The 22,196-nt window shown below is 46.9% G+C and overlaps 1 protein-coding gene, 1 long non-coding RNA gene and 1 pseudogene across 3 annotated transcripts in view; all 3 read right to left on the reverse strand.

Annotated features, from left to right (window-relative positions):
- Positions 1 to 18,817, reverse strand: LOC146355648 (zinc finger protein RFP-like; annotated as a pseudogene). The gene is made up of 5 exons (XR_014787206.1): positions 18,398 to 18,817; positions 15,127 to 15,149; positions 10,578 to 10,693; positions 7,301 to 7,333; positions 1 to 1,592 (listed from the first exon to the last, which is right to left on the reverse strand). The product of XR_014787206.1 is annotated as a zinc finger protein RFP-like (transcript).
- On the reverse strand, positions 5,358 to 7,282 carry LOC146355649 (uncharacterized). The gene is made up of 2 exons (XR_014787250.1): positions 7,228 to 7,282; positions 5,358 to 7,142 (listed from the first exon to the last, which is right to left on the reverse strand). It is a non-coding gene; the product is annotated as an uncharacterized LOC146355649 (long non-coding RNA).
- The window catches only part of LOC146355650 (zinc finger protein RFP-like), a 25,075-nt gene continuing 21,680 nt past the window's right edge, over positions 18,802 to 22,196 (reverse strand). Inside the window, exon 6 of the mRNA XM_084831061.1 lies at positions 18,802 to 18,885. Within this exon, the coding sequence (XP_084687187.1) occupies positions 18,863 to 18,885 (23 nt within the window). The 3' untranslated portion in view covers positions 18,802 to 18,862. The remainder of the gene's footprint in view (positions 18,886 to 22,196) is intronic.

The raw sequence follows: 22,196 nt of genomic DNA on the forward strand, positions 1-22,196 counted from the left end.
TTGTATTTTTAATGTTTTTAATCTTTGTAAACCGCCCAGAGAGCTCCGTCTATTGGGTGGTATAGAAATGTAATTAATAATAATAATAATATAGCTTGACCCCCCATTTACCCAGGGTGAGAGGTCTCATCCCCTACCCCCCCACCCCTAAAATGCAAACACATATAGCATTAGCTGCTTATTTATCAGCAGGAGAAGCAGCAGCAGGGCACGCTTCAGGTGAAGTTTTGGAGTTTAAAAAAAATACATGCTCAATGTGAATTATATAAAGAATCCAACTGCCAATCAATTAATGCAACAATCCTAAACACAATTAAGTGGAATTAAGTCCCACTGAATTCAGTGAAACCTATCTCTGAGTAAATGTGGATAGGACCAGGCTACATTTACAGAGGGGTTTTGAGGGTGATGCCTTACATATATTCTGGTAATTATATCTACTTTCTGTCGAAGATTTACCAAGCAATGAGCTTTTCCTGTTGATGTGGGAGGATGCACATCTTAATAGCTACTGGAGATCTTGTGAGAAGGGGGAAAAGAAAAACAGAAAACTAAAACTGGAGTTATGGAGGTTGTGGCCTTTTTGAGAATCAGCCTGACTTGTGCCTAAATGTGAGGCTTTTAATGTGCAATTGCCCTGCCCCAGTCACAGAATATTATCGGGTGTGTGTTTGTCAAGATGTCATCATCCATGTGTTTTCCCACAGCTTCCTCCATCTTTTTTCTTACCACAGAAAATCCATAAAAAAGGGAAAACAAGATGCTTAGCTGCCCAGTGTCTTCTGATTCATTGCATTAGGAGCCTTCCATCTGGAAACATCCCTGGTATTATTTATGACTGTTAAAGTATTTGTCTCTTTAAGAACTGAGCTGCAGAGTGGGGCAAGAATTCTGGGAGAGGGAAGAAAAACAACAACATCTACATGTGTTATTCCTTCTGTGCCTCGAATAAATCCTGCATAAGAACCTTGGCAAAGGCTGTCAAAAGTGCTCTTGACAAATAAATGTTTCTAAAATCTACCATTCTGGTCTGCAGAGAAATGGCATCATTAGGACCTATGAAGCAGACTTGGTTTCTTTATGAGACCTTGAGGCGGGATTTATTCCCCACCCACAAAAAGGGCTGAAGGGTCTCTCCGGAGAATGAGAGCGCAGTGAATGCAAAGAGCAGGGCTGCTCTATCAGCATCATAAAAGGCCACCCTCCCTCCAACATGGTTCACGGTCACTCGGATCCTCTGAGGCTCCCCACTCAGGGGCAGAATAGAGGTAGAAGGGAGGTTGAAGGCCCTGTAATGACCTGAAAACCTCCCCACAGCCCAGATCCCTTCCTTGGGCTAAGGCTAATGTTGCCCTTTCCCCTCACAGACTTTCTGGCAAGCCCCACAGCCCAGCTTCCCTCACTTTCCACCACAACTTCCCAGAAATGCCTGCCTTCTGTGACTCCCTCACGTCCCAAAGCAAACAGACATTGTTCAAATCTCTCAGGATTGCTGGGCAGTTTTTGTGCACTGTTTTCATATCTCACGCTTTTACAGTCCTCAGACAGGATGAGTTGGGGATGAGCTGTATCAGGATCCAGGGTTACATTTGCTGTTGGGGATGGAGAGAGAGGAGGAAAAGAGAAGGCAGGTTAGAATCCGTCGAGAGACACACTGGCATCCCAATCCAAGACACATCACAGGAACTGCAAATCAATAGGACTTTGTTGCCTTGCATTTAGGATTGGGGTAATCCTCCTCTCCCCTTCATGGATCACTGCCTTGTTGTGGCGAAGGGGCTTGCGTAACTCAATGAAGCCATAGGCTATGCCGTGCAGGGCCACCCAAGACGGACAGGTCATGGCAGAGAGTTCTGACAAAATGTGGTCCACTGGAGAAGGAAATGGCAACCCACTCCAGTATTCTTGCCAAGAAAACCCCATGGAATGTTTCACAAGGCTAAAAGAGATGACGCCGGAAAATGAGCCCCTCAGGTCGGAAGGTGTCCAATATGCTACTGGGGAAGAGCAGAGGGTATTTCCAAGTAGCGCCAGAAAGAGTGAAGCGGCTGGGCCAAAGCCGAAAGGACACTCAGCTGTGGATGTGTCTGGTGGTGAAAAGAAAATCTGATGCTGTAAAGAACAATATTGTTTAGGAACCTGGAATGTCAGATCAATGAATCAAGGTAAGCTGGAGGTGGTCAAACATGAGATGGCAAGATTGAACATCGACATCTTGGGAATCAGCGAACTAAAATGGACAGGCATGGGCGAATTTAATTCAGGTGACTATCATATCTACTATTGTGGGCAAGAATCCCTTAGAAGAAATGGAGTAGCACTCATAGTCAACAAAAGGGTGGGAAAAGCAGTACTGGGGTACAATCTTAAAAATGATAGAATGATCTCAGTACGAATCCAAGGCAAACCATTCAACATCACAGTAATTCAAGTCTATGCCCCAACCACTGAGGCCGAAGAAGCTGAGGTTGATTGGTTCTATGAAGACCTACAACACCTTCTAGAACTAACACCAAAAAAAGATGTCCTCTTCATCATAGGGGATTGGAATGCTAAAGTAGGAAGTCAAGAAATCACCGGGATAACAGGCAGGCATGGCCTTGGTGTACAAAATGAAGCAGGACAAAAGCTAATAGAGTTTTGCCAAGAGAACATGCTGATCATAGCAAACACTCTTTTCCAACAGCACAAGAGGCGACTCTACACATGGACGTCACCAGATGGTCAATATCGAAATCAGATTGATTATGTCCTTTGCAGCCAAAGATGGAGAAGCTCCATACAGTCAGTCAAAACAAGACCTGGAGCTGACTGTGGCTCAGATCATGAGCTGCTGCTTGCAAAATTTCGGCTTAAATTGAAGAACGTCGGGAAAACCACTAAACCGTTCAGGTATGACCTAAATCATATCCCTGATGAATATACAGTGGAGGTGAGGAATAGATTTCAGGGATTAGACCTGATAGACAGAGTGCCTGAGGAACTATGGACGGAGGTCCGTAACATTGTTCAGGAGGCAGCAACTCAATCCATCCCAAAGAAAAAGAAATGCAAGAAAGCCAAGTGGCTGTCTGATGAGGCTTTACAAGTAGCTCACGAAAGAAGGGAAGCGAAAAGCAAGGGAGAAAGGGGAAGATATACCCAACTGAATGCAGAGTTCCAGAGAATAGCAAGGAGAGACAAGAAGGCCTTCTTAAATGAACAATGCAAAGAAATCGAGGAAAACAACAGAATGGGAAAGACTAGAGATCTCTTCAAGAAAATTGGAGATCTCAAGGGAACGTTTTGTGCAAAGACGGGCATGATCAAGGACAAAGAAGGCAGGGACCTAACAAAAGCAGATGAGATTAAGAAGAGGTGGAAAGAATACACAGAAGAACTATACAGGAAAGATCTGAATGTCCCTGATAGCCATGATAGTGCGGTCACTGAACTTGAGCCGGACATCCTAGAGAGTGAAGTCAAGTGGGCCTTAGGAAGCATTAGTAACAACAAAGCTAGCGGAGATGACAGTATTCCAGCCGAGCTATTTAAAATCCTAAAAGATGATGCTGTTAAAGTGCTGCATTCAATATGCCAACAAATCTGGAACACTCAACACTGGCCACAAGACTGGAAAAGGTCAGTTTACATTCCAATTCCAAAGAAGGGCAACGCCAAAGAGTGTTCAAACTACCGCACAATTGCGCTCATTTCACATGCCAGCAAGGTGATGCTCAAAATCCTACAAGCTAGGCTTCAGCAGTATGCGAACCGAGAACTACCGGAAGTACAAGCTGGGTTTAGAAGAGGCAGAGGAACTAGAGATCAAATCGCCAACATTCGCTGCATCATGGAGAAAGCAAGAGAATTCCAGAAAAACGTCTATTTCTGCATCATTGACTACGCTAAAGCCTTTGATTGTGTGGATCACAACAAACTGTGGCAAATTCTTAAAGTGATGGGAGTACCAGACCACCTTACCTGTCTCCTGAGAAACCTGTACGAGGGTCAAGAAGCAACAGTAAGAACCAGACATGGAACAACCGATTTGTTCCAAATTGGGAAAGGAGTACGACAAGGCTGCATATTGTCACCCTGCTTATTTAACTTATATGCAGAGTACATCATGAGAAATGCCGGGTTGGATGAATCACAGGTCGGAATTAAGATTGCTGGGAGAATTATCAACAACCTCCGATATGCAGACGATACCACCCTAATGGCAGAAAGCGAAGAGGATCTCAAGAGCCTCTTGTTGAGGGTGAAAGAGGAGAGTGCAAAAGCTGGTTTGAAACTCAACATTAAAAAAACGAAGATCATGGCATCTGGCCCCATCACTTCCTGGCATATAGAAGGGGAAGAAATGGAAGCAGTGACAGATTTTACTTCCTTGGGCTCCAAGATCACCGCAGATGGTGACTGTAGCCATGAAATTAAAAGATGCTTGCTCCTGGGGAGGAAAGCTATGGCACACCTAGACAGCATAGTAAGAAGCAGAGACATCACCTTGCCGACAAAGGTCCGTCTAATCAAAGCTATGGTTTTCCCAGTAGTAATGTATGGCTGTGAGAGGTAGGGATGGCGGAGAATTTCTCCCTGAAACTTCGGGGGGCCGAGCGCCAACGTGTTCGGCCCCCCGAACAAGTTTCGGGGAGAAATCCTCCGCCCCCACCGCCCCCCCCGGGACGGGACTTACCTTCCCTCAATGTCCCTCCCGGCGGCGGGTCCGGCTGGCGGTTCGTCCGGTGTTCGAGCGGGGCGGGAGCGGCAGCCGGTCTTTCGACCGGCTGCCGCCCCCGCCATTGCAATGAAAGAAAAGAAAAAAAAAGTCCCCTGATAGGCAACGTGACGATTCACGTAGCCTATCACGGCAAGATTTGCAAAGTCAGCCGTGATAGGCTACGTGAACCGTCACGTAGCCTATCACGGGTGACTTTAAAAAAAAAAAGTGTGTACGGATAATGGCGGCCCCCATAGGGAGCCACCATTCCCGTTCCTTATTTGGTGGCTGTAGTCTACGTCAATGTTTACATAGACTACGGCGAAAATAAGGGCAACGCTATTTGCGTTGCCCTTATTTTCGCCGTAGTCTACGTAAATATTGACGTAGACTACAGCAACTAAATAAGGAACGCGAATGGCGGCTCCCTATGGGGGCCGCCATTCGCGTACGCGCTTTTTTTTTTTTTTTTTTTAAAGTCACCCGTGATAGGCTACGTGACGATTCACGTAGCCTATCACGGCTGACTTTCCAGATCTAGCCGTGATAGGCTACGTGAATCGTCACGTAGCCTATCAGGGGATGTTTTTTTTTTTTTTTTTTTACTTTCGTGTTCGCGGCCGGGCGAGGCGGGAAGCCTCCTCCCTGGCCTGAATTTCGGCCGGGCGAGGCGGGAAGCCTCCCCCCCCGGCCTGAATTTCGGCCGGGCGAGGCGGGAAGCCTCCCCCCCCGGCCTGAACTTCGCGGGGGGAGCAGCGAAGCACTCCCCCCCACCGCGAAAAAGCTGCGAGAAAAGGTAAGTGACTTTCGTTCACCCCTAGTGAGAGCTGGACTATAAGGAAGGCTGAGCGCCGAAGAACTGATGCCTTCGAACTGTGGTGCTGGAGAAGACTCTTACGAGTGCCCTGGACTGCAAGGAGGTCAAATCAGTCCATCCTAAAGGAAATCAACCCTGAGTGCTCATTGGAAGGACAGATACTGAAGCTGAAGCTCCAATATTTTGGCCACCTAATGCGAAGAGAAAACTCCCTGGAAAAGACCCTGATGCTGGGAAAGACTGAAGGCAAAAGGAGAAGGGGACGGCAGAGGATGAGATGGCTAGATAGCATCACGGATGCAATGAATATGAACTTGAGCACGCTCCGGGAGAGAGCGCAGGACAGGAAGGCCTGGCGTGCTATGGTCCATGGGGTCACGAAGAGTCGGACACGACTGAACGACTGAAGAACAACAAATCCTCCTCTTCTAGTCATTCCCCACCATGAATATCCTCTTTGCAACAGTGACCCCAGTTTCTGTTCAAAGTATTTTATATCACGCCCCTCCTGTCAAGAAGGCATCTTACAAGAAGCAAAAATGCCCAGAAAACATTTACTCGGCTCTTCAGTTTGATTTAAGGGGTGGGGCACAAGCAGGTAGGAGAGGAGAGAATTAACGGTCCCTTAGGAACATAGGAAGCTGCCTTATAGCGAGTCGAACCGTTGGTCCATCGACACTGGCAGCAGCAGCTCTCCAGGGTTTCAGACAGGATTCGTTTCCAGCCCTACCTGGAGATGCCAAGGATTGAACCTGGGACCTTCTACATGCAAATGAGGTGCTCTGCTAGTCCTTGATGTTCTCTGTGTAGATGGGCCACTTGGGACTTCCAGGGGGAGTGAGGGTGCCTCAGTTTACACAAGCAGAGAGCAGACGTGCAGTTATGCCCTGGCTATAGGTAAGGCTGGGGACAGTATCAGCGTGGAGTCTGTATAGCCATCAGCTGAAGGCAGCACTCTGGAAGCAACGTACTCATCACCCTGGGAAAGCCGCAGTTGTGCTGAAGAAGCATTCCTTTTCAAGCAGGACACGTGAATGCCTGATGTGGCACAAGGACTGTATTTGCATTTGTTCTTGGGAATGAAAGGCAAGTTAGGTTATTGCCTGCTGATATTATCTTTTCTAAAATAGGGCTTCCGGCATGGAGATATAACTCGGACACATACTAGCGACGGGGAGAATGATTTGCTACCTTTCAAGTGAGACAATTCTGTTAATTTTCTTTTGGATCTAAACTAGGGCAAAGAAACCAAGTTAGTCATCCTAACAGCTTTCCTTGCCTAATTAAAACATAAGCTTCAGTATGGTTTTCTTGAAAACCCTGTATCACTATATGCAATTTTGCATGCAGAAGCGTGCTGGTGGCTCTTTGACAGTAAATATTTATTCTGGCAGAGGTGATTTTAAAGCACATTGTTGCCCTGAAAATACATTCATTTTAGTACTTAGGAGCTTGGAACTAAGTAGCGCAGAAGGCAAAAGGAAGAGGGGCCAACCAAGGGCAAGAGGGATGGATGATATTCTGGAGGTGACGGACTCGACCTTGGGGGAGCTGGGGGTGGCGACGGCCAACAGGAAGCTCTGGCATGGGCTGGTCCACGAAGTCATGAAGAGTCGGAAGCGACTGAGAGAATAAACAACAACAGCTTGGAACAGGCTGTACTAAAACTCAAGACTGGCCCTCCCAGGAGACGAGGCGAATCCCCCACCTGTTTGTTTATTTGGCAGGGATGGACCACTCCCCCATCTCTCCTGTGAACTTTGTCCTCATTGGAAATTTACCTTTCTGCAGCCGTAGTCCAGGTAGCAGGGCAACTGGGGAAGGAAAAGTATATAAAGATTAAGCAGAACACCACTGTTCTAACAATGAATCTTGTTAACACTAATATAAATTCATAATATAGCATATATTTCAAGTCAAGGATCAAGTTAGAAATGGAAACAAATCTGGCAGAGGGGGAACGGTAAATTGCTTGTCAATAACAGCACAATCCTATGCACGTTTACTTAGTAAGTTCCACCATGTTCAATGCAGCTAAGCATAAGTATTGCAGCCTAAATCATGCAAAGTGGCTTGGTTAGTTACTTGGAGGGTTTTCCTTCACATTTAACTCCAAAAGAGGAAACTTCTCAAAGATGAGGGCAGTAGCTAGAAGGAGTTCAAAGCAAGAGTCAAGAAAGTCAAGGCAGAAGAATTAGGTGAAACAGAAGTGAAGAGAATTGAAATTTTAGGGCAAATTGACAAATTTAAAAGGAACAAGTCACTGGGTCCACAATCATTTCACTCAAACATGAAAATGTTCATCTTCTAATAAACATATGTATTTATTTAAAATATTTTTAGACTTCTTTTAAAGTTGTAAACATTTTCCCTAAGTGGATAACAAAATTAAAAATCATTTAACAATAAATAATTAAAACTCAGAAAATCCAGTGAAAAGCATATAAAATAAACAAAACAGTAAAACCCAGAAGAAGGATAAACCACCACTCCTATAAGCAGCAGAACTCAACATAACATCTGATTTGATACGGAACTTGTCACTAAAATTGGTGTCTATACTGGAGAATTGGAAGACAGGCCACGGAACACCAATCGTTAAAAAGGGAAGCCGAACGGAGCTGGTCGCTTAACTTAACATCTGTCCCAGGTGAATTGGTGCAAAGCTTTAATAAAGCCGGAATTGTTACACATGTGGAAAAACAAACTTTGCTGAGGAAGAATTATCGTGGCATCTGCAAAGGAAAGTCCTGCCTCATCAACCTCTTAAAATTAAGAGTAGTGAAAAGCATGTAGTTAGAGGCTCTTGAGGATCACGTCCTTATCTCTCATGTGAGGAGAGAGAAGGAATCAGTTCCCTGTCCCATCTGCCCACTACCTCGGGCAGTGAGGACACGTCAAGAATGCTTGCATGGCCCGGCTCAGGAGCTGGGACAGAGTGAGGTGCAGCCCCGTAATCTCGCAAGAAGCCAAGGAGCTCTCTGGTGATTGTGATGGTTGCAGCACCATATACTGTATGGCAGATTTGGGCAGGAGGCTGAGGAGGAGATGGCCAGGGACCTTTGCTCTACAACTCGGAGCCCAGGGGCAGCAGGAGGAACTGGCTGCTGATTAACCCCTTCCCCTCCATTTCTGAAGCCAAAAGAAGGACAACTCACAAGGACCAAAGCAGACGCTAAAGGCAGAACAACGAAAGAGGCTGTGTTTATTCCTCCTTGCTATGGCTTGAACAGTGCTTAGCTGCTACAGAGGCAGTCGTAAATCTTATACTTGGAGCTCCAAAAAACTTTTTAGAAGTCCTTTACAAAAGGCTGCTGTGTATGCTTAATTGTCATGCAATAAGAGGCCGGGGATTGTCATGAATTCACAACTATTTATAGACAAGGAAGGAGAGGAATAAAAGGACAGTTCTCGCAGTGGAGATAAGTTGTGGGTCCCCAAAGCATGTATACGGATGAATGTTCATTAATTTATGAGAGTGATATGGCGTCAAGGCTGAGCAGTGAGGTTGCCAAGTCTGGATGTTGTCAAATTATTCTGGGTGGTGAAAACATAATGACTTTGGGAACCTCCAAACAGAGTTCTCCTGACTGGGTAGATTTATAACAAATGCAAAGGAGGTTGAATTTCAGTAAAGGTTTTTCTACATGAGGCGTTTACACCACAGCTTTACTGAGGCTTCCTCTTCCAGATTCTTTGTGGGATTAAGATTGTCTCCTTTACACATGTTTTTTCTGGGGATTTTCTTTCTCTGCCTTTCTATATGTTCCATTATACAACCACTAGGTGGCAATGTGGTACAGTGGAATTGCACAAATGCCACCATTCGGATATATACCAGACTTTCCTCATTAGGAACTCCCCCCCCCACTAAAATGGTTGCAAAGTGCAGGAGAGTCCCTGCAGGATGACTATATCATGTAAAGCAGCAGTCCCCAGCCTTTTTGGCACCAGGGACCAGTTTCGTGGAAGACCATTTTTCCACGGACTGGGGGGGGCATGGTTTCGGGATGATTCAAGCACATTACATTTATTGTGCACTTTATTTCTATTATTATTACGTTGTAATATATAATGAAATAATTATACAACTCACCAAAATGCAGAATCACTGGGAGCCCTGAGCTTGTTTTCCTGCAACTAGCTTGTGGGCTTACTAAAACTGTGACTGAGACAAGTGCACAGTGTGGGAAAGAGGCACGGATGGAAGTGGTAAATAAAATAATGGGCGGGCCATGCACAGACTAAAATATAGGGATGGCGGAGAAATCCGCCACGGACTGCAATGAGGCCAGATTCTTTAGAATCCGGCCCCCAGAGTCCGTGATGGAACGGACTACCCCCCCCACTACCTGAAATCCCCCCGGGACGGAACCTACCTGGCGGCAGCTGGTCTGGGTCTGTCCACTGCTGTCCACCCGCTGCACCCCGACTGCGGACGCCATTTGCGTCCCGGCGGCTGGAAGTCCGCCAGCGGCCAGAGCCAGCCAGCAGTTCCGCGGACGCGCTGCACAGCGGAGCCGGCCAAGGCTGGTGAGGATTCCGGGGGGGAGGGACAGATTGCCTCCCCCCCACCATGGACCCAAGGTAAGGGAGTTTTGCACACCACTATGCTCACCTCCTGCTGTATGGCCCGGTTCCTAACAGGCCACGGACCGGGACCAGTCCATGGCCCGGGGGTTGGGGACCCCTGATGTAAAGAACCCACAAACTACTGTGAGTGAGGAATCATGAGTGCACAATAAAAGCCTCATGTAGAAAGGCTCTGAGCGTGAACTGATACACACTGGGGGCAGGAATCCTAATTACACATGTACACTGGGTTGTGTGCTTTTGTGGTGGTGTCTACCGTTCACCACACCCTGACCATGATCCAGAACAACACTGTATCTGATGTATTTTGGTTTACAGGAAATGGGTTTTGGGGGGCATTTTGGCTGCCCAAAATGAAACAATAAAATAAAATACAGCAAAATACAATGAAATGCTGTCATGTTCACTTTGGGTATAATAATGCTCAGTATCTTTAAAAGAATCCTCACAGCCATACTTCATTACCTATGAATTGCTTCATGACTCCCTCCAGAAAAGGATTTATATCACAGAATTCCCAAATGCTCCACTTCAGCTCTAGAGAAAAAGCCACTGGATTCTCAAAAGTCCCCTTCTCAGTCCTGGTAGAGAAAAACAATATTGTTAAACCATCCAAAATCCAATACAAATTTTCCAGTTGGAGGAAAAGAAATAACTAAGGGGAGGTAGAGAACTCCAGAACTGCTAAAGCAGGGATGGACAAACTTCTTTGCGTGGGGGGGCCACTCTGGCCCTGCAGAACCCTTTGGTGGCTGCACAAATGGGCATAGTGGGGGTGGGGGGGAAGTGAGTGGGGAGGCAGTGCTGGAGGGGGGACACATACACACCCCTTCACAAACACTCCCATCAATTCACACACAGGGATACTGCAGGGATCATGTCGCGGGGGGGATGATGCCTCCCCCCCCACCAGTGGTCCTCATCGGGATCACAGGGGGGGCTTTACATGCTCCCCCACACAATCCCAATGCAAATTCAAGCAAGACCACTGTTCCATGCTGCTATTATTTTAACCACCCACCCCACCTCATTGATCACGATCAAAATCACTGTTTTCCTCCTCCTGGTAACATCCGACTAGCTGGGCAGCAAGGAAAAGCAGATGGGGGCCGGGTTTCTCTGTTACCACATGGAAGAGACATGATTCTTTGAGTACAAGGACATCACCTCACATGTTTACTTTTTCAAGATGTTACCAAGGATATGTAGGAAAGAGAAAAAATGTGGCTGTTGCTGGTGGAAGTGAAATGTTGCTGATAACCTTTGTTTTAATCCCAGGTGGCACTTAAGTGATATATAGCAACAGGGACATGGGCATGGCAGGGCATACCCACAACCCCTACTCCCACAGGAGTAAACCCAAGGGGGCTGCACGGGATGCAGATGTGTTCATGGGACTGATGGGGCAATTGCCATAGCAATTGGCGCTAGAGTGACCCAACTGGCCAAACTAGATGGCAGCCAAGGCACCAGTTGAGCAAAATAACGGCACTGGGTCTTGTTGTGGGACATTGCTTTGTCTTAGTGACACTTGGAGCTTTTCTACACGAGGCTATTAATCAGCTGTTAATCTCCTTTTGGTTTCATTGCAGAACTGAGATCCGAGCACTACACAAGGAGCATTTCATTTCCTGTTTTTCCACTACATAAGCTGTAGGTGGCACTGTGATGTAGCAGAATAGCACAATGACACACACAAAACTTCTTAAAAGCAATTTTTATTGTGAGTTTCAATAAAACAAAATAAAACAAAAAAGTGAAAATATAACAACATCCTCTAAAGTCCTCAGTTTCAAATACTACAACATTCTAGGCGGGGAGGAAGGAAAAAATACATTACACATAAACTTCAGTAAAAGCAGACCAAATTAACAAATATAAGCCCATTCAGTGACGCCTTTCTACCCTTCTTTCAAATGTTGCTAAGTCTTCAATCCATTGCATTATAGGCAGGGAGCTTTTATCATTCCAGTATTGTAATATCAGTCTTTTAGCAGCCAAGAGGGCACGAAAAATCCATTTACACTTACTGTGTGTTACATTCCAAAAAAGCAGGTAAATAGTTTAAGAGAACATGTACATCGGTAAATATTACAGAGCTTTCCAATACAAAGTTTATCTGTATGATAACTTCCTCCCAAAAGGAGGCAACTATTGGGCATGTCCAAAATATATGAAGAAATCAAGCATTAACTACATTACACTTCCAACAATTAGCTGAATTTGACAAACCTTCATTAAAAAGACGTTGTGGTGTCCAACAGACATGAAATAAAAGTTTTTGCTGGATAAGATGCAACCAGAGGTCCATAGATATATCAGATACAGATGCCAAAATGGCGGTCCACTGATTAGACAAAAAAGGATATTCCAATTCCCTGTTCCATTCCAGCTGTAGACCCTGCGTATCATGTGTATTCACTAACGATAAGTATTTATAAACATAAATCGTGGGTCGATATACCTGCTCAGCTTCAATAAGCGTTTCCTATACCAAAGTGGACTCCAAGACAGTAAAAGCAGCAGGACCAAATCTAGATTCTAACAACTGTTAGGGAGCTTCGGCTATTGAGTGGTATAAAAATGAAATGAATGAATGATTGAATGATTCAATTGCAAATACTGCCATTCAGCTGTAGTAGGCAAATCAAATTTATCCACAAAGCTGAAAATGGCAAAAACTCATCATCAACACCCAATAATTGATCCAGAGTATATATCATTCAACATCACAGTAATTCAAGTCTATGCCCCAACCACTGAGGCCGAAGAAGCTGAGGTTGATTGGTTCTATGAAGACCTACAACACCTTCTAGAACTAACACCAAAAAAAGATGTCCTCTTCATCATAGGGGATTGGAATGCTAAAGTAGGAAGTCAAGAAATCACCGGGATAACAGGCAAGCATGGCCTTGGTGTACAAAATGAAGCAGGACAAAAGCTAATAGAGTTTTGCCAAGAGAACATGCTGATCATAGCAAACACTCTTTTCCAACAGCACAAGAGGCGACTCTACACATGGACGTCACCAGATGGTCAATATCGAAATCAGATTGATTATGTCCTTTGCAGCCAAAGATGGAGAAGCTCCATACAGTCAGTCAAAACAAGACCTGGAGCTGACTGTGGCTCAGATCATGAGCTGCTGCTTGCAAAATTTCGGCTTAAATTGAAGAACGTCGGGAAAACCACTAAACCATTCAGGTATGACCTAAATCATATCCCTGATGAATATACAGTGGAGGTGAGGAATAGATTTCAGGGATTAGACCTGATAGACAGAGTGCCTGAGGAACTATGGACGGAGGTCCGTAATATTGTTCAGGAGGCAGCAACGAAATCCATCCCAAAGAAAAAGAAATGCAAGAAAGCCAAGTGGCTGTCTGATGAGGCTTTACAAGTAGCTCACGAAAGAAGGGAAGCGAAAAGCAAGGGAGAAAGGGGAAGATATATGCAACTGAATGCAGAGTTCCAGAGAATAGCAAGGAGAGACAAGAAGGCCTTCTTAAATGAACAATGCAAAGAAATCGAGGAAAACAACAGAATGGGAAAGACTAGAGATCTCTTCAAGAAAATTGGAGATCTCAAGGGAACGTTTTGTGCAAAGACGGGCATGATCAAGGACAAAGAAGGCAGGGACCTAACAGAAGCAGATGAGATTAAGAAGAGGTGGAAAGAATACACAGAAGAACTATACAGGAAAAATCTGAATGTCCCTGATAGCCATGATAGTGCGGTCACTGAACTTGAGCCGGACATCCTAGAGAGTGAAGTCAAGTGGGCCTTAGGAAGCATTAGTAACAACAAAGCTAGCGGAGATGACAGTATTCCAGCCGAGCTATTTAAAATCCTAAAAGATGATGCTGTTAAAGTGCTGCATTCAATATGCCAACAAATCTGGAACACTCAACAGTGGCCACAAGACTGGAAAAGGTCAGTTTACATTCCAATTCCAAAGAAGGGCAACGCCAAAGAGTGTTCAAACTACCGCACAATTGAGCTCATTTCACATGCCAGCAAGGTGATGCTCAAAATCCTACAAGCTAGGCTTCAGCAGTATGTGAACCGAGAACTACCGGAAGTACAAGCTGGGTTTAGAAGAGGCAGAGGAACTAGAGATCAAATCGCTAACATTCGCTGCATCATGGAGAAAGCAAGAGAATTCCAGAAAAACGTCTATTTCTGCTTCATTGACTACGCTAAAGCCTTTGATTGTGTGGATCACAACAAACTGTGGCAAATTCTTAAAGTGATGGGAGTACCAGACCACCTTACCTGTCTCCTGAGAAACCTGTACGAGGGTCAAGAAGCAACAGTAAGAACCAGACATGGAACAACCGATTGGTTCCAAATTGGGAAAGGAGTACGACAAGGCTGCATATTGTCACCCTGCTTATTTAACTTATATGCAGAGTACATCATGAGAAATGCCGGGTTGGATGAATCACAGGTCGGAATTAAGATTGCTGGGAGAATTATCAACAACCTCCGATATGCAGACGATACCACCCTAATGGCAGAAAGCGAAGAGGATCTCAAGAGCCTCTTGTTGAGGGTGAAAGAGGAGAGTGCAAAAGCTGGTTTGAAACTCAACATTAAAAAAACGAAGATCATGGCATCTGGCCCCATCACTTCCTGGCATATAGAAGGGGAAGAAATGGAAGCAGTGACAGATTTTACTTTCTTGGGCTCCAAGATCACCGCAGACGGTGACTGTAGCCATGAAATTAAAAGACGCTTGCTCCTTGGGAGGTGTTTTGGGGGATGCTTTTTTTTAATTTTGTGTGTGTGTATTTTGTCTGGGAGGTTGAAGTGTGGGTGGGGTATACGTGTGTGTTTTGTTTGGGGGGTGTATTCTGAGGTTTGTGTTTTCACTGGGGGGGGTTGCCTGTGCATTTGGTGGGAGGCTGTTGACTCGTGCGTGCGCATGTCGTGTCTGATTTGGTATTTAGGGCTCAAACCCAACATTCCCAGGACCATGGAGTACTAATGGAAATGAGTGGGATCCACTTACCTCCGCACGGTACTTCTCACGTCCTAGAGCGGAAACGAGAGAAAGGAGAGGGAGCTCAGTGCCTGCCACACACCACTCTGTGAAGACGCCCTCTGGCCCTCTCATGTTCATAGCACCCTTCATTCAAGGACTATGGGAAATGTATAAAACTTCCTACAATGGGAGCTGAAGAGGCTTTTGCCTATGTCTTGAACTATCACAAGAGACAGTAGTGGATGTGGATGTTAAGGAAGTACCCGCCCATCGCAGCTGGCTTGCCTGGCTGTGGGAGGGATTTGGGGGGGGAGACAGGACGGAGGCAAACGCCATTGGGCATTCGGATGTGGCGTCACCGGGGGAGGCGGGGCTTACCAGCCATGTTAGGCTGTGCTTCCGCCTTCCTCTTTGTGTGCGGCTCCCTCCCTCCCGCCCTGGATGCAGTGTGGGTTTTACTGGTCGTCCTCTTGAGGGCCGAGTAGGAATTTTGGCTCATAGCCTGATTGGCCCTGGCTATGGGTCTTTTCGCCTACTTCACACTGTAAGTGGGGTATGGGAGTTACATAGGTTGTTTTGGTTCCATTTAATCTCTCAGGTTGATTTGGTCACATCGCTAAATAGGCGGTTCTGTGTGGGCACTTCTGCTGGGATATAGGGTTGGTGAGCGTTTGGAGGCACTGTTTCGGGTGACCGGTAAGGCTAGAGGCTTCCAGCTCAGGGTTACGTGGCCCGAGTTGGGAGATATGGATTACCTTTGATGCTGACTCTCCTCACCCACTCGAGTTCCGTGGCCTGAGGGGGGGTGACCGGGGAAGGCCTCCCGTCCCAGAATTGGGCAGTTCTGCGGGGTGGCGACCAGTGATGCCACTCCACAGGCATCGAATGTCTCACCCGATACAAGGCCAGACTAGTCTGGTGTAGAGAAGTCCCCGCCTTTGTTTTCCTTCGCAGATTGTACCATTCTCAAATAAACGTGGCCCGAGATTTTACACCAAATACTCATGTCGTCTCATCATTCCCCCCCCTCCTTTCACCCGCAAGGTGTATTTTGGGGATCGGGGCTTCGGTGTGAACTAGAGAGGGATACATGTTCCTTTATGTGTGCAGAGTCTAAGGTGCTCTGGCACGGTCAGCCCTTAACAATGAAAGAAATGCTAACAAAGACAATGCTTCCAGCCCTGAATTAGTACAGGGCATGAACACTTCCAAATTAGCAGATGAGCTAAAGATTAGCAGAAATGTAAACATGACAAGAGTTTCCATCAAGATTACATAGAAATCTCTAGTCTATACCAAGGTAAATGTACAGTCCTGTTAGTCCAGGATGTTCCTGTACAAAGCAGAGCTGGTTCTCAATGTCCAAGAAACCGGGTCCTTCACTGTGGCAGCCCCCTTTCTTCAGCACTCCCTGCCCCTGCAGGTCAGGCAGCCACCAACACTGTGTTGTTTCTGGTGCCTCCTGAAAACAGCATTGTTCCAAGAGGCATTCCTTAATTGATGAGTCACGGTTTCTATTAGCATTTTTTTTAAAAAAAAAAAACCCTAATTCTAATATGGTGTTTTAATCTTTTTATTCTTTTACTGTTTTATCTTTTGTGTCCACTGCTCCGAAATCTGTTTTAGATGTGGAGCAGTATACAAATATTATAATTAAATACATAAAATAAATAAGAAAGGAGTCGCACGCTCCCTATAGCTGGCCCTGGTCAATACTGTGGTCGCAACACTCTGGAGTGGTTGCAACACTCTTCATAGCCCTATGAAGAGAGACTCAAAGAACTGGGCATGTTTAGCCTTGAGAAGAGAAGAATGAGGGGAGATATGATAGCACTCTTCAAGTATTTGAAAGGTTGTCACAGAGAAGAAGGCCAGGATCTCTTCTTGATCATCCCAGAGTGCAGGACACGGAATAATGGGCTCAAGTTACAGGAAGCCAGATTCCATCTGAACATCAGGAAAAAATTCCTGACTATAAGAGCAATACGACAATGCAACCAATTACCTGGAGAGGTGGTGGGCTCTCCCACACTGGAGGCCTTCAAGACGAGGCTGGACAGCCATCTGTCAGGGATGCTCTGACTTGGATTTCTGCATTGAGCAGGGGGTTGGATTCGATGGCCTTGTAGGCCCCTTCCAACCCTACTATTCTATGATTCTATGATTCTATGGACCAGCTGAGGTTTCTGAAGAGTTTTCAAAGGCAACCCCACCTAGGGTGTGTTACACTAGTCCAGATGGGATGTAACAAATGCATGTGTGACCGTGGTCAGATCAGCCATTTCAGGGAATGAGTTCAGTCGGCACAGCAGCCACAACTGTGCGAACACACTCCTGGCCACTGCCCAAGCCTTGGCATCCAGGAGCATACCCGAACTGTGATGCTGAGCCTTCAGAGGGAGTGCAGTTCCATCCAGCACAGGCTGAATCCCTGCTCTGCCTTCCAACTATCCAGGAGCCTCTCTGTCTTGTCTTAAAACAGATTAAGCATCAGCTTCCTTTGAGCTTCAATTTGTTCGCCCTCATCCAGTCCATTACTGACGAACTCCAACGTCCATTTCTTAGCTCCCCGCCCCTTATTTAAATATCCTAATTGCACCAGCATCTTAATGCATTTGGGAGGCAAAGCTGGCTTATTCATAGTTCATTTAAAGCCAATCGGGGCATGATAATTATGTGAACAAAGTGACTATGGATGGCATTGTTTAAAATATTTATAGCATCCTCAGGGAAGTCTGAGAAGCCTCAGGATCAGAGAGGTGGGGGTGGGGTTAACTCTTGCTTTAAGAATTTAAAATACATTTTCCAGATTATGTGAATATATGATAAAGTGTGCAGTAAGGAACACACTTAACAAATGCATAATAAAACAGTTAATATATACATCTCTTAACCCATATTTGGTATCATAACATGTGGCAGGAAAGAAAGAATGTTCTCTCGCCCTCCACCATCCTGAGACTTCTCCGGATTCCTGTGGCTGCTATTAACATAATTAAAACATGCACATTAATTGCATTCATGCAATTATCATGTTGAGTTTAGCCCCAATAATTTCTTATTGGAGTGAATTTACAAGTTGCCCAGCAGGGCTGGGCAGCTTGCGGTGCTCCAGATGTTGTTGGCCTGCATCTCCCATGATCCCTCACCACTGGCTATGTTGGCTAGAGCTGACGGGAGTTGCAGTTCAACGACATCTGGCGGGCCACACGCTCCCATTCCCTGATTAACAGAGAACTTCCTGAGAAGAACCCACAGCTATTCCCCCTCCCTGTCCAGCTGCCTGGTGACTTCCTACCTTGTACTCCTGGGAAACCTCCTTGGCAGGAATCACCTCATGGCCTTTGTGCTCCTTGGATTTGTCGCACACCACGCATACGGGGGTCTCATCATCTTTACAGAAGAGTTTCAGGGCCTCCTGGTGCTTCTCACAGACGCCCTTCTTTCCCTCTGCCCTTTCCAGCCCCTGAAGACTGAGATTCCTGGCTATTTCTGCCACACTTGCCAGCGGCCGGTTGGGGATGAGGTTCCTTTGCTGAACTGTTTTTCTGCACTGAGGGCAAGAAACCTCTGTGCCCGACTCCCCCCAGCATTGGGCCAGGCAGGCTCGGCAGAAATTGTGCCCACATCCTATGGTCACGGGATCCTTGAAATATTCCAGGCAGATGGGACAAGTGGCTTCCTCACAGAGACCCTTGATGTGACCAGCAGCAGCCATGGCTGTCTCACAGCGAAAGCAGAGTTAGTTTCACTATCTTTCTTTTCAGTGACTGGGTGTTTCCCTTCCTGTAAATGACTCAGCATGAAAAAACAACAGCATGCAAAAAATATGGAATTAGTTGCAGGAATACTCTTTTGATACAGAAAATTCAGTTTTAAAAGAATGGGCATGAATTTAGGCGGGGGGGGGAAGGTAAGCATTTAGGAGGGAAATGCTTATATGTTATACACACACACACACACATATATATATACATACACACACACACACACACAAACACGTTTTCATTAACACACACTGGCCTCTCAGTACTTTCCTCCCTCTCCCCCCCACTTTATCTCACTGGAAAACCCATAGGCTGGATTCACATGATCAGCGGGGGAACTATGCTCCGTATCTTGCCCCCCGCCTCCAGCGAGGTGCGCGGTGGCTTCTAAACTCTGCCACAGCCATGGCTCATCATAGGGGTTGCGGCATGGTTTAGAAGTCACACCTCGCTGGGTTCGAATGACACAACAACCTGCGATGTGGCGTGGGTAATTAGTAGGGATGTATGAATCCCTTACCTTGTTCCGTTGTGGGGCTTCCTCGGTGGGGGGGAGGTGCTCCGTCCCTCCCCCCGGAATCCTCCCCGGCCAGCTCCGCTCCACGGTGGCTCCGCAGAACCGCCGGCCAGGGCCGGCCGCAGCCAGAGTTCTGGCCGCAGCCGGGCTGCTGCTGACGCAAATGGCGGCTGCCGTAGCGGCCGCCATTTGCATCCAGCCAGGCTGCCGTGATAGGCTACATAAGTATTTACGTAGCCTATCACGGCAAAGAGCAGGGAGGGACGCAAACGGCAGCTGCTACACTGTTTGCGCCACTGCTCTTTCCGTGATAGGCTACGTAAGTATTTACGTAGCTTAATACGGTAAAGGCAGCTACGCAAATGGCCGGCGCCGTAGCCGCCATTCGCGTACGCGGTGTTTTTTTGTGATTGCCGTGATAGGCTATGTAAATATTTATGTAGCCTATCACGGGCTACCATAGGGACGCAAATGGCGTCCCCTACTCAAGACGCCATTTGCGTCCGCAGCAGCCCGGCAGGGGAAGGAGGCCCCACTGCGGGTTGGCCTGGCTGGCAGCTCCACAGCCTGGCTGCGGAGTGGAGCCGGCCAGGCAGGATTCCGGGGGGGGAGAATGGATCGCCTCCCCCCAGTCGAGGATTCCGGGGGGAGGGACGGAGCGCCTCGCCCCCCACCACGAAAAATTCCGCGAAAAGGTGAGTTTCGTACATCCCTAACTGGAAGACAAAGCCTCAGTAAAGGTGCGGGTTAAAAGCTTCATGTAGAAAAGCCTTACTTCTGCAGTTACTGCGAAAGGGAACCATGAAAGAGGCAGGGTGTGCATGTCTTAAGGGGACTTTCTGGAGACTCGGGGAACTGACAGTTCAATGCTGAAAACCCACAGGATCACTATGCCAAGGACCCCAGTCCACATTAGGGAACAGCAGTAATGCTCTGACTGGGAGCCGTGAAAACCGGGGCAGGGGGTTCCCTGGAAACCATTTATCTGCACAGGTTTGCAGAAGCGAAGAGCTTAAGGATGTCAGAGAATTCCACCACAGATCTCGGTGAGGCCGAATGCCAGTGCATTTGGCCCCCCGAACTCCGTGGCGGGCCAGCCCCCCCACTCCCCCCGCAGATCCCCCCGGGACGAGACTTACCCGGGGCAGATCTTCTGTGCAGCGGCGGCGGCAGCTGGTCTTCCGACCGGCTGCCACCGCCATTTCCAGTCTTGTTAAAAAAAAAAAGACGTGTAGGGATGTCAGAGAATTTCTCCACGAATCTCAGGGAGGCCGAATGCCAGCCCATTCGGCCCCCCGAAATTGGTGGAGAAACGGTCTGCCCCCCCGCCCCCCCCGGGACGGGACTTACCTTGTTCGAATGTCCTTGGCGGCGGCGGCTCCGGCGGCGGTTCAGCAGCGGCCAGTCTTCCGACTGGCTGCCGCCGCCGCCATTTCCAAGTTAAAAACAAAACAAACAAACGTGATAGGCTACATAAAGATTCATGTAGCTTATCACGGCTAGATTTTTAAAAACCACCGTGATACGTTACGTAAATGTTTACGTAGCCTATCACGGCTGACTTTGAAAAAAAAAACAAAACACGTACGCAAATGGCGGCGCCCATGGGCACTGCCATTTGCGTTCTTTATTTTGGCACATGTAATTTGGAACGCTATTTGCGTTGCCCTTATTTTCGCCGTAGTCTACATAAATCTTTACGTAGACTACCCCTGTCCAAATAAGGAACGCAAATGGCGGCGTACGCACTTTTTTTTTTTTTTCAAAGTCACCCATGATAGGCTACGTGACGATTTACGTAGCCTATCATGGCTGACTTTGGAAATCTAGCCGTGATAGGCTACGTAAATCGTCACGTAGCCTATCACGGGTGTGTGGTTTTGTTTTTTTTTCTGTACTTTTTTTTTCGTGGCCAGGGAGATGGGGCGCTCCTCCCCGGCCTGAATTTCGCCGGCGAGGGATGGGGCGCCTCCCCCCCGGCCTGAATTTCGGCCGGGTGGGGCAGGGCGCCTCCCCCCCTCGCCTGAACTTCGGGGGGAGAAGCGAAGCGCCTCCCCCCCACCGCGAAGCAAGCTGCAGGATGAGGTAAGTCCCTTTCGTCCATCCCTATCCCAGATGGACCTTTGGTGTGAACCAGCGGGGCTGGGTTTAAGTTTCCAGAAAGCACCGAAGACATTGTGAGGGCAATTGCTGACTTTTTCTCTGTCCTGCACTCTTCACTACACTGCAAACTTTGGAAATCTTCAAAATAAATGTGGCACTTTAAAGCTTAGTCATGCTTGCCAATATAACCCACCTAACCAAGCTGGGAATGGAGACACTGTGAAAGTTGCGTTCACTTAATTAATACATAGGCAATTAAGGAAGAGCAACAGGCTTGCAGAGGACAGTACAGCAGGGGCGAACAGTGGTGCAGTTAGGTAATTTTAGACTCCTGCCATAAGGGCCTTACAGGGACCAACCTCTCTTGATGGTAATATGTATTCCTTCAAAATGTGGCAAGCCAGCCTTGCTGCACTTTGAGGCCTTCTTGTTCATTCTGCTGAGCGGACCCTGGACGTCTGTCCCAAAGTCAGGGGTGTCGTTATGAACAGCCCCCCTGGGCATGAGCCCTAGATCTTTTTTGAGCTGTGCTCTGGATTTTTTGAGCTTTCCTAATTGCCATTTTTTTTTACATTTTCCCATTGACTTCCATTGGAAAAAAGAAATGGCCATGACTCTTTTATTTTGTACGATATATACATGAAATTTAGAGACCAGGTAGCGCCTATGGAGTTGACTGAACCTGCCAAATTTCAGGCAGTTAGTTCCAA

The sequence above is a fragment of the Heloderma suspectum genome, chromosome 2, assembly GCF_057233095.1.
Source record: "Heloderma suspectum isolate Gila_16-S chromosome 2, 16-S_ref, whole genome shotgun sequence".
NCBI lineage: Eukaryota > Metazoa > Chordata > Lepidosauria > Squamata > Helodermatidae > Heloderma > Heloderma suspectum.